We start from the raw sequence: 12,181 nt of genomic DNA on the forward strand, positions 1-12,181 counted from the left end.
ATGCCCTGATTAAATCTCATAGTACTCATCATGATATATGTATGTGCATTGTTATGCCTTCTTTATTTGTCAATTGCCCAACTGCAATTTGTTCACCCAACATCTGTTTATCTTATGGGAGAGACACCACTAGTGAACTGTGGATCCCGGTCCTATTCTTTACATCTGAAATACAATCTACTGCAATTGTTCTTTACTGTTCTTCGCAAACAAACATCATGATCCACACTATACATCTAATCCTTTGTTTACAGCAAGCCGGTGAGATTGACAACCTCACTGTTACGTTGGGGCAAAGTACTGTGATTGTGTTGTGCAGGTTCCACGTTGGCGCCGGAATCCCTGGTGTTGCGCCGCACTACACTTCGCCACCATCAACCTTCAACGTGCTTCTTGGCTCCTACTGGTTCGATAACCTTGGTTTCTTACTGAGGGAAAACTTGCTGCTGTGCGCATCACACCTTCCTCTTGGGGTTCCCAACGGACGTGTCATCTACGCGCAATCAAGCTCTTTTTCTGGCGCCGTTGCCGGGGAGATCAAGACACGCTGCAAGGGGAGTCTCCCACTTCCAATCTCTTTACTTTGCTTTTGTCTTGCTTTACTTTATTTTATTTACTACTTTGTTTGCTGCACTTAATCAAAAACACAAAAAAATTAGTTGCTAGCTTTACTTTATTTACTGTCTTGTTCTCTATATCGAAAACACAAAAAAATTAGTTACTTGCATTTACTTTATCTAGTTTGCTTTATTTACTACTGCTAAAATGGGTACTGTTGAGAATACTAAGTTGTGTTACTTCACTAGCACAAATAATAATGATTTCCTATGCACACCTATTGCTCCACCTGCTACTACAGCAGAATTCTTTGAAATTAAACCCGCTTTATCGAATCTTGTTATGAGAGAGCAATTTTCTGGTGTTAGCTCTGATGATGCTGCTGCCCATCTTAATAATTTTGTTGAACTTTGTGAAATGCAAAAGTATGAGGATGTAGATGGTGACATTATAAAATTGAAATTGTTTCCTTTCTCCTTAAGAGGAAGAGCTAAAGATTGGTTGCTATCTCTGTCTAGAAATAGTATTGATTCATGGACTAAATGTCAGGATGCTTTTATTGGTAGATATTATCCTCCCGCTAAAATTATATCTCTGAGAAGTAGCATAATGAATTTTAAGAAATTAGATAATGAACATGTTGCTCAAGCATGGGAGAGAATGAAATCTTTGGTCAAGAATTGCCGAACCCATGGACTAACTACTTGGATGATCATCCAAACCTTTTATGCAGGATTGAATTTTTCTTCGCGGAACCTATTGGATTCAGCTGCTGGAGGTACCTTTATGTCCATTACTTTGGGGCGGCAACAAAGCTTCTTGATGATATGATGATAAATTACTATGAATGGCACACGGAAAGAGCTCCACAAGGTAAGAAGGTAAATTCTGTTGAAGAAACCTCCTCCTTGAGTGATAAGATTGATGCTATTATGTCTATGCTTGTGAATGGTAGATCTAATGTTGATCCTAATAATGTTCCTTTAGCTTCATTGGTTGCCCAAGAAGAACATGTTGATGTGAATTTCATTAAAATTAATAATTTCAACAACAATGCTTATAGGAATAATTCTGGTAACAACTATAGGCCATATCCTTCGCTAATGGTAATAGTTATGGTAATTCTTATGGGAATTCTTACAACAATAATAGGAGTGTACCCCCTGGTCTTGAAGCCATGCTTAAGGAATTTATTAGTACACAAACTACTTTTAACAAATCTGTTGAAGAAAAGCTTGATAAAATTGATGTTCTTGCTTCTAAGGTCGATAGACTTGTTTCTGATGTTGATCTTTTAAAATTGAAAGTTATTCCTAATAAGGATATTGATAATAAAATTGTTACTACAGCAAATGCCATCCAAGTTTGAATTAATGAGAATATTAGATTGATGGCTGAATTGCATGCTAGGTGGGAAAGAGAAGAAAATGAAAAACTTGCTAAAGAGAATAATGTAGCTAAAGTTTGGACTATTACCACCACTAGTAATGATAATGCTTCACATGTTGCTACACCTCCAACTATCAATGGTAAAATAATTGGTGTTGGCAATGTTTCTACTCCTAGTGCAAAGCGTGCAAAATTGCCTGAAACTGCTAAAACTGTTGAAACTGCTTGTGATAAAACTGCTGAAATTTTTCAAAATGTTGGGGACAATGATTCCATTGCTGTAGGACATCATGATTTAGACTTTGATGATTGTCACATCTCTGAAGTTATAAAGTTCTTACAAAAACTTGCTAAAAGTCCCAATGCTAGTGCTATAAATTTGGCCTTTACAAAACATATTACAAATGCTCTCATAAAAGCTAGAGAAGAGAAACTAAAACTTGAAACCTCTATTCCTAGGAAGTTGGAAGATGGTTGCGAGCCCATCATTAAGATGAGGGTCAATGATTTTGATTGTAATGCTTTATGTGATCTTGGTGCAAGTATTTCTGTTATGCCTAAGAAAATCTATGATATGCTTGACTTGCCACCATTGAAAAATTGTTATTTGGATGTTAATCTTGCTGATAATGCTATGAAGAAACCTTTGGGGAGGATTGATAATGTTCGTATTATGGTTAACAATAACCTTGTCCCCGTTGATTTTGTTGTCTTGGATATTGAATGCAATGCATCTTGTCCCATCATATCGGGAAGACCTTTTCTTGAACTCGTTGGTGCCACCATTGATATGAAGGAAGGTAATATTAAATATCAATTTCCTCTCAAGAAAGGTATGGAACACTTCCCTAGAAAGTGAATGAAGTTACCTTATGATTCTATTATTAGAACAAGTTATGATGTTGACGCTTCATCTCTTGACAATGCTTGATACACACTTTCTGCGCCTAGCTGAAAGGCGTTAAAGAAAAGCTCTTATGGGAGACAACCCATTATTTTACTTCCGCACTTTGTTTTATATTTGAGTCTTGGAAGTTGTTATTACTTTAGCAACCTCTCCTTATCTTTATTTTATTGCATTGTTGTGCCAAGTAAAGTCTTTGATAGTAAAGTCAATACTAGATTTGGATTACTGCGCAGAAACAGATTTCTTGCTGTCACGAATTTCGATATGCCTCTCTGTAGGTATCTCAGAAAAATCTGCCAATTTACGTGCGTGATCCTCAGATATGTACGCAACTTTCATTCAATTTGGGCATTTTCATCTGAGCAAGTCTGGTGCCTCAAAAAAATTCGTCTTTACGGACTGTTCTGTTTTGACAGATTCTGCCTTTTATTTCGCATTGCCTGTTTTGCTATGTTTGATGGACTTCTTTGTTCCATTAACTTTCAGTAGCTTTGTGCAATGTTCAGAAGTGTTAAGAATGATTATGTCACCACTGAATATATGAATTATGCACTGACCCTCTAAAGAGTTTGTTTTGAGTTTGGTGTGGAGGAAGTTTTCAAGGGTCAAGAGAGGAGGATGATACAATATGATCAAGAAGAGTGAAAAGTCAAAGCTTGGGGATGCCCCGTGGTTCAACCCTGCATATTTTAAGAAGACCCAAGCGTCTAAGCTTGGGGATGCCCAAGGCATCCCTTCTTCATCGACAACTTATCAGGTCACCTCTAGTGAAACTATATTTTTATTCCGTCACATCTTATGTGCTTTAATTGGAGCGTCTATTTGTTTTTGTTTTTGTTTGAATAAAATCGGATCCTAGCATTCTTTGTTTGGGAGAGAGACACGCTCCGCTGTTTCGTATGAACAAATATGTTCTTAGCTTTATCTTTAATGTTCATTGCGAAAGTTGGACTATTTCATTCATTGTTATATGGTTGGAAACGGAAAATGCCGCATGTGGTAAATGATTTAATGTCTTGAATAATGTGATACTTGGCAATTGTTGTGCTCATATAGATCATGTTTAAGCTCTTGCATCATGTACCTTGTACCTATTAATGAATAACTACATAGAGCTTGTTAAAATTTGGTTTGCATGATTGATCTCTAGAGTCTAGATATTTTCTGGTTAAGGTGTTTGAACAACAAGGAGACAATGTAAAGTCTTATAATAGTTACAATATGTTCATATGTGAGCTTTGCTGCACCTTTTATACTTGAGTTTGTTTCAAACAACCTTGCTAGCCTAGCCTTGTATTGAGAGGAATTCTTCTCATGCATCCAAATCCTTGAGCCAAAAACTATGCCATTTGTGTCCACCATACCTACCTACCACATGGTATTTCTCCGCCATTCCAAAGTACATTACTTGAGTGCTACCTTTAAAATTCTATTCTTTGTCTCTGCAATATATAGCTCATGGGACAAATAGCCTTAAAAACTATTGTGGTGAAGAATATGTACTTATGTGTCTTATTTCTTAATAAGTTGCTTGTTGAGCGGTAACCATGTTTCTGGGGACGCCATCAAATTTTACCTTTTTTGAATATCATGTGAGTTGCTATGCATGTTCGTCTTCTCTGAAGTAAGGGAGATTTTCATGATCAAATGGTTTGAGTATGCATAATGTTAGAGAAGAACATTGGGCCGCTAACTAAAGCCATGATTCATGGTGGAAGTTTCAGTTTGGACAAATAATCCTCAATCTCTTATGAGAAAATTAACTGTTGTTGAATGCTTATGCATTAAAGAGGAGTTCATTATTTGTTGTCTATGTTGTCCCGGTATGGATGTCTAAGTTGAGAATAATCAAAAGCGAGAAATCCAATGCGAGCTTTCTCCTTAGACCTTTGTACGAGCGGCATAGAGGTACCCCTTTGTGACACTTGGTTAAAACATATGCTATGCAATGATAATCCGTGTTAATCCAAGCTAATTAGGACAAGGTGCGAGCACTATTGGTATACTATGCATGAGGCTTGCAACTTATAAGATATCTTATACATAACACATATGCTTTATTACTACCGTTGACAAAATTGTTTCTTGTTTTCAAAATGAAAAGCTCTAGCACAAATATAGTAATCAATGCTTCCCTCTGCGAAGGGCCATTCTTCTACTTTATTGTTGAGTCAGTTTACCTATTCTTTCTATCCCAGAAGCAAACACTTGTATCAACTGTGTGCATTGATTCTTACATGTTTACCTATTGCACTGTTATATTGCTTTGTGTTGACAATTATCCATGAGATATATATGTTGAAGTTGAAAGCAACCGCTGAAACTTATATCTTCCTTTGTGTTGCTTCAATACCTTTACTTTGAATTTATTGCTTTATGAGTAACTCTTATGCAAGTCTTATTGATACTTGTCTTGAAAGTATTATTCATGAAAAGTCTTTGCTATATGATTCATTTGTTTACTCATTATCTTCATCATTGCTTCGAATCGCTGCATTCATCTCATATGCTTTACAATAGTATGATCAAGATTATGATAGCATGTCACTTCAGAAATTATCTTTGTTATCGTTTACCTACTCGAGGGCGAGTAGGAACTAAGCTTGGGGATGCTTGATACGTCTCAAACGTATCTGTAATTTCTTATGTTCCATGCTACTTTTATGATGATACTCACATGTTTTATACACATTATATGTCATTATTATGCATTTTCCAGGCACTAACCTATTGACGAGATGCCGAAGAGCCGATTCTGTTGTTTTACTCGCTGTTTTTGGTTTCAGAAATCCTAGTAAGGAAATATTCTCGGAATTGGACGAAATCAACGCCCAGGGTCCTATTTTTCCACGAAGCTTCCAGAAGACCGGAGAAGTAACGAAGTGGGGCCACGAGGTGGCCACACACCAGGGTGGCGCGGCCCAAGCCCTAGCCGCGCCGGCCTGTTGTGTGGGCCCCTCGTGACGCCCCTTGACCTGCCCTTCCGCCTACTTAAAGCCTTCGTCGCGAAAACCCCAGTACCGAGAGCCACGATACGGAAAACCTTCCAGAGACGCTGCCGCCGCCAATCCCATCTCGGGGGATTCGGGAGATCGCCTCCGGCACCCGCCGGAGAGGGGAATCATCTCCCGGAGGTCTCTTCATCGCCATGATCGCCTCCGGATCGATGTGTGAGTAGTCCACCCCTGGACTATGGGTCCATAGCAGTAGCTAGATGGTTGTCTTCTCCTCATTGTGCTATCATGTTAGATCTTGTGAGCTGCCTATCATGATCAAGATCATCTATTTGTAATGCTACATGTTGTGTTTGTTGGGATCCGATGAATATTGAATACTATGTCAAGTTGATTATCAATCTATCATATATGTTATTTATGTTCTTGCATGCTCTCCGTTGCTAGTTGAGGCTCTGGCCAAGTTGATACTTGTGACTCCAAGAGGGAGTATTTATGCTCGATAGTGGGTTCATGCCTCCACTAAATGCAGGACGGTGACGGAAAGTTCTAAGGTTGTGGATGTCTTGTTGCTACTAGGGATAAAACATCGATGCTTTGTCTAAGTATATTTGTGTTGATTACATTACGCACCATACTTAATGCAATTGTCTGTTGTTTACAACTTAATACTGGAGGGGGTTCGGATGATAACCTAAGGTGGACTTTTTAGGCATAGATGCATGCTGGATAGCGGTCTATGTACTTTGTCGTAATGCCCTGATTAAATCTCATAGTACTCATCATGATATATGTATGTGCATTGTTATGCCTTCTTTATTTGTCAATTGCCCAACCGTAATTTGTTCACCCAACATCTGTTTATCTTATGGGAGAGACACCACTAGTGAACTGTGGACCCCGGTCCTATTCTTTACATCTGAAATACAATCTATTGCAATTGTTCTTTACTGTTCTTCGCAAACAAACATCATCATCCATACTATACATCTAATCCTTTGTTTACTGACAAGCCGGTGAGATTGACAACCTCACTGTTACGTTGGGGCAAAGTACTGTGATTGTGTTGTGCAGGTTCCACGTTGGCGCCGGAATCCCTGGTGTTGCGCCGCACTACACTCCGCCACCATCAACCTTCAACGTGCTTCTTGGCTCCTACTGGTTCGATAACCTTGGTTTCTTACTGAGGGAAAACTTGCTGCTGTGCGCATCACACCTTCCTCTTGGGGTTCCCAACGGACGTGTCATCTACGCGCAATCAGCGTCCCATGGTGGGCGCGAAGAGGCTCCACACACGCCCACGACACCATCCTCCTCGTCACCTAGCAAGGCCATGTCGCACCATGCTTCGTCCTCTAGTGCGGCCGGATCCTCTGCGGGCAAGGATGCTACATCATCTGGTGGTGCTGCTGATTCGGCAATGTCGTCTCCTGTACAACCTGCACCACCACCCTCACCTCCTCGCACTTGTCTCCAGTAAGGTATAAAGAAACCAAAGATATATACTGATGGTACAGTCAGATATGACATGCTTTCTTCTACAGGTGAACCTTGCACTTTTACTGAGGCTCTTGATGACTCAAATTGGAGAAAAGCGATGGAAGAGGAGTATGATGCTTTGATGATCAACAAAACATGGCATCTTGTTCCTCCAAGCTCCAAGAGAAATTTGATTGACTGCAATTGGGTCTATCGCATCAAAAGGAGAGCAGATGGGATAGTTGATAGATATAACGTAAGATTAGTAGCAAAAGGATTTAAGCAAAGGTATGACATTGATTACGAGGACACTTTCAGCCCAATGGTTAAAATTGCTACCATTAGAACTGTTTTGGCCATTTCTGTTGCCCGAGGATGGAGTCTAATGCAGCTAGATGTCAAGAACGCATTTCTTCATGGTGTTCTTGAAGAGGAGGTCTACATGAAACAACCTCCGGGTTTTGAAGATCCTCGCGCTCCGCATTACATTTGCAAACTTGACAAAGCCTTATATGGGTTGAAACAAGCTTCTCGTGCCTAGTATTCCAGGTTGAGTTCTAAACCGTGCAATCTTGGTTTTACACCATCAAGAGCTGACACCTCATATTTTTCTGCACCAAGTCAGGTATCACCATATTTGTGCTAATTTATGTTGATGATGTCATGGTTACAAGCTCCTCTGATGATGCTATTTCTGTTCTTCTTTGGAGTCTCAATGAGAATTTTGCTATTAAAGATTTAGGTAATTTACGCTATTTTCTTGGCATTGAGGTTAAGAGGACATACAATGGTTTGTTGTTAACACACGAAAAATATGCTACAGACATTCTTACTAAAGTTGGCATGCTTACATGTAAACCGGCCCCTACACCCTTGTCATCATCTGAGCAATTATCTATTAGAAATGGTACACCTCTTGGCTCTGAAGATTCATCTCAGTACAGGAGCATAGTTGGAGCTTTACAGTATCTGACTTTGACACTGCCAAATTTGTCCTTTTCTATCAACAAAGTATGCCAGTATCTTCATGCTCCAACTACAGAACATTGGTCAGCTGTGAAAATAATTATTAGATATGTGAAGGATACGTTGAAACTTGGAATTACTTTTACAACATCCTCATCCACACTTCTTACTGCTTTTTCAGATGCTGATTGGGCAGGTTGCCTTGATGATCGACGCTCCACAGGTGGTTTTTCTATATTTGTTGGACCTAACTTGGTCTCCTGTAGTGCCAGAAAACAAGATACAGTGTCTCGGTCTAGTACTGAGGCTGAATATAAATCTCTTGCCAATGCTACAACTGAGTTGATTTGGGTAGAAGCTCTTCTTGTAGAACTTGGAGTAAAATTGAAGAAAAAACCAAGTCTTTGGTGTGACAATTTAGGTGCTACCTATTTGTCTGTTAATCCAGTATTTCATGCTCGTACCAAGCACATAGAAATTGACTTTCACTTTTTGTTAGAGAAAGAGTTGCAAAGGGAGCCAGCCATTCGTTTTATTTCTAGCTAGGATCAAGTTGCAGATGGCTTTATAAAGGCACTTCCAGTTAAGAAGTTAGATGAGTTTAAGCGTAATCTTAACCTTTCCAAGGTTTAGATTAAGGGGGCTGTTAGAGTTTGTAACGTGTTGGTATACAGTATAGTACACCGATCCATTATGTATTGTACGTGCCACACCAGGAGCTTTTCCTATGCTATATAAACACGCAAGCGATACCGGACGAGGGTATAGTTCCAGCCTAAACATTAATAGAGTGCACTAGCTGCGCCCTCTAGCCTCCGCACGCGCCACCGCTGGGGAGGGGGCACTCCTTTACTATCCACATTTTGGTCAGCAATAGATCTAGGTAAACGTATTTCCACCCTTGAAAGCCGTAGATATACAGGGTCGACCGTGGATCCAGGGTTTATCACAAACTATTTACATTCTTTTGGAGTTAGGCCATACTAGTATGCGACATCTGATCATGCGTATTTTTAGACAAAAACGGTGCATGCGCTGGTTTGTTTTTTCAGGTCGGGTCAAAATGTCATATCTGCTAAGAGCAACTCTAGCGGACCCCTTATATCGGCCTAATTGGTTTTAGGTGTTTCTTTGATGCCATATCAAACTCCGTATAGGAGGTCCAAACCATAAATATTTTATAGGGCACCGTTAGCCCACCCGGCGGACGATAAATCCACCGTTTTAACGGGTGGACGCTCAAATCCGTTGCTCCAGCAGGCGCACCCTCCTCCCCCCCTCACCGCAATTTCCAGCTCCAATCGGCCATCGACAATCACATCCGCACGCGCGCAACCGACAAATCTGGCACCGGATCGAGCTACGCCATGTGGTCGGGGCGTTGCTCAATCGGACACGTGAGTGACTAGTTCTATTGCGGGGCTGCCTCACACGGCTGCACAACCCCTTCGCCCACGACGATGACGAGGAGAGGAAGAGGCGGTTTGGCACTTCCCGTATTCGCGGCTCACGCCGGTACACAAATTTTGCTATGTAAAAATTTGTACGAACTGAATTTAATTTTGCTATGTGAACGTCATCGGTTTTGGATACCGGTTTGAAAAAAAATTTAGAGGAGGCTGAGATTTCCGGTAACCACGGTTACCGGAGATAACCGGTCAAATACCGGATGAAATTCTCAAACAAAATTTAAATTTCAACCTGAAAAATGTCAAAATATTTTTAAAAATAAGGTTTTGAGGAGAAGAAAGTGAAAGATTCGGACAATGAGTTGGGGCATAGAGTTATAATGGAGAGAAAACACGTACGATTTAAGTTGGCTAACCAATCAGCCTAAATTCATCAAATTTGAATAGACCGAGATTTTTTGGTCGATAAATTCATTTATCGGAGGGGGCTAAGAATTCCGGTTACCGACCGGTAACCGCGGTATTCCAACCGGTAAGCAAATCCCTGACGTCATCTGTCTCTCGCGAATTCTCAAATTTTAAAGGTTCCTATATGGTGTCTGCTCTGCGCGACTAATTTCGAAACCTTAATGTTGATATAAGATGCACATTGAACACACTATTACTGTTTCTATTTTAAGGGTCTGCTAGAGTTGCTCTAGAGATAACCTTCACCACTACCAAAAAGCACGCGCATGACGCATGCACGCTTCAGCTTCAAGGATGAATCCAGAGGAGCGGAGAAACTACAGCGCGAGGAAAAACTACAGCGCGAAGTTACGTAATTAGAGACGTGCTGTGCTGGCAGGGAGACAGGTGTAGCAGCTACCGGTCTCTTCTCCGATGGTCGCCCCCGCCCCGCCCCACGTCGCCGCGCCGCGCTCATTTCACGTGCTCTTTCCCTTCCCAGGAAACAGAAATTAGGCCTATTCTCTACTGCTCCAGCTGTATTGCCATAAGAACACAGGGCTGAGACTTCTTAATCTGCGACCTCATCTCCCCTGCCCGACGGACAAGCAATCAAACACATAGAACCTCGTCTCATCTCGCTTCGTTCCCGGGAAATTCATTAGCATGGCGGCTGAGCAGCAAATGAGGGTTAAGGGCACCGGCGGGGGCAACAGGTTCGCCGCGGCGTGCGGCCTGCTGCGCCAGTACCAGTACATGATGGGGCAGGGGAGCGGCAGGGGAGCGGCCATGGCGACCATGGGCCTCATGCCGGGCGCCGACCGTGTCGAGGCGGCGCATGTGACGCCGGAGGAGAGGATCAAGAACACCATGGAGCTCCTGCTCTTCCCCCAGCGGCCCGGCACGCTCATGGACAACTCGCACCAAAGGTACGCACTCCATCCGTCCTTGACATGCGTGTTGGGAAACGGATGGCTTTGCCCTGTCTTTCGTTGTCTTCAAACCACGGATGTCGGCCTGTCGGGAGTTTTTGAGAATTTGTTCGTTTTCACGCTGGCGTTGTGAGCTTCTTCTTATTCTTCTTGTTAATTGCAGTAGGATCTTGGAGCCCGAGAGAGCGCAGCTGACCATCTTCTACGAAGGGAGGACCTTCGTGCTCGACAATTTCCCCGCTGACAAGGCCGACCAACTGATGCAGCTCGCCGGCTCCTTCGCCGCGCCGGCCGCCTCCGACGATGAGCTCGTCTGCCCGAGCATGCCGGCGCAGCATTTGCTGGAAGGTATACCTGCACTGATGAACCCATACTCTTGTTCCGTCATAGTATAACCATCAACCAGCTGACGATCGAGAACCTGTGCGTTTGTTCAGACATGCCCAGGAAGGCCTCGCTCCAGAGGTTCCTCGAGAAGAGGAAGAGCAGGATCGCCGCGGCAGACCCGTACCCGGTGGCACCGGCTCGAGCGGCAAAGGAGACGGCCAAGCCTGTGGCTGTGGGAGACGGTGGCGCGCCGTGGCTCAGCGTCAACTCCGGGCTGAACCTTAACTGAAGAATTTGATTCAGCCAACAAGACAGAAATATATTGCTACTGCTTTTCCATGTGTACGTACGTGGATGTTTAAGAGCTTGTTACTGTACAATACTACGACCGTTAATTGGCTGCGTCAGGGTAACTGATTCGGCGGCCAGCTACCTATCATCGCCTGTTCGAGAATTCTTTGGTGTGTAAGACAAGAATTCTTTTCGTGCTCATAACATGAGTTGGTCTCATATATGAGTATATTATATTAATTAAAGCAACTCGTGTAGGTGGTTCTCTATGTGAGCTGCATTAAAATGAAATGTATTGACAACAAAAAAAAGTTGTACTTTTTTTTGCGAAACACAGTACAATCAAAGACGCTCATACATACGCGCACACACTCACCCCTATGAACGCATACACGCACACCAGCCTGAGACCTCCGAGACCGTTGAAGAACTGATCCGGGTCTTGAGATTGCGAAGTCACCACAGCGCCTCGACGGAACGTCGCTCCCTTGAAGAATATTTCGCTTTATGAGACAAGTGTCA

The 12,181-nt window shown here is 42.2% G+C and overlaps 1 protein-coding gene across 1 annotated transcript; it reads left to right on the forward strand.

Moving 5' to 3' along the window:
• The first annotated feature begins 10,775 nt into the window (after window positions 1–10,775).
• Window positions 10,776–11,657, forward strand: LOC124694830 (protein TIFY 11c-like). Its single transcript, XM_047227765.1, has 3 exons — window positions 10,776–11,038; window positions 11,205–11,389; window positions 11,479–11,657. Exons 1-3 carry the CDS (start codon window positions 10,776–10,778, stop codon window positions 11,655–11,657), a joined length of 627 nt encoding a protein of 208 aa, XP_047083721.1.
• The last annotated feature ends 524 nt before the right edge of the window (window positions 11,658–12,181 follow it).

This window comes from Lolium rigidum, chromosome 3 (genome assembly GCF_022539505.1).
Source record: "Lolium rigidum isolate FL_2022 chromosome 3, APGP_CSIRO_Lrig_0.1, whole genome shotgun sequence".
NCBI classification, from domain to species: domain Eukaryota; kingdom Viridiplantae; phylum Streptophyta; class Magnoliopsida; order Poales; family Poaceae; genus Lolium; species Lolium rigidum.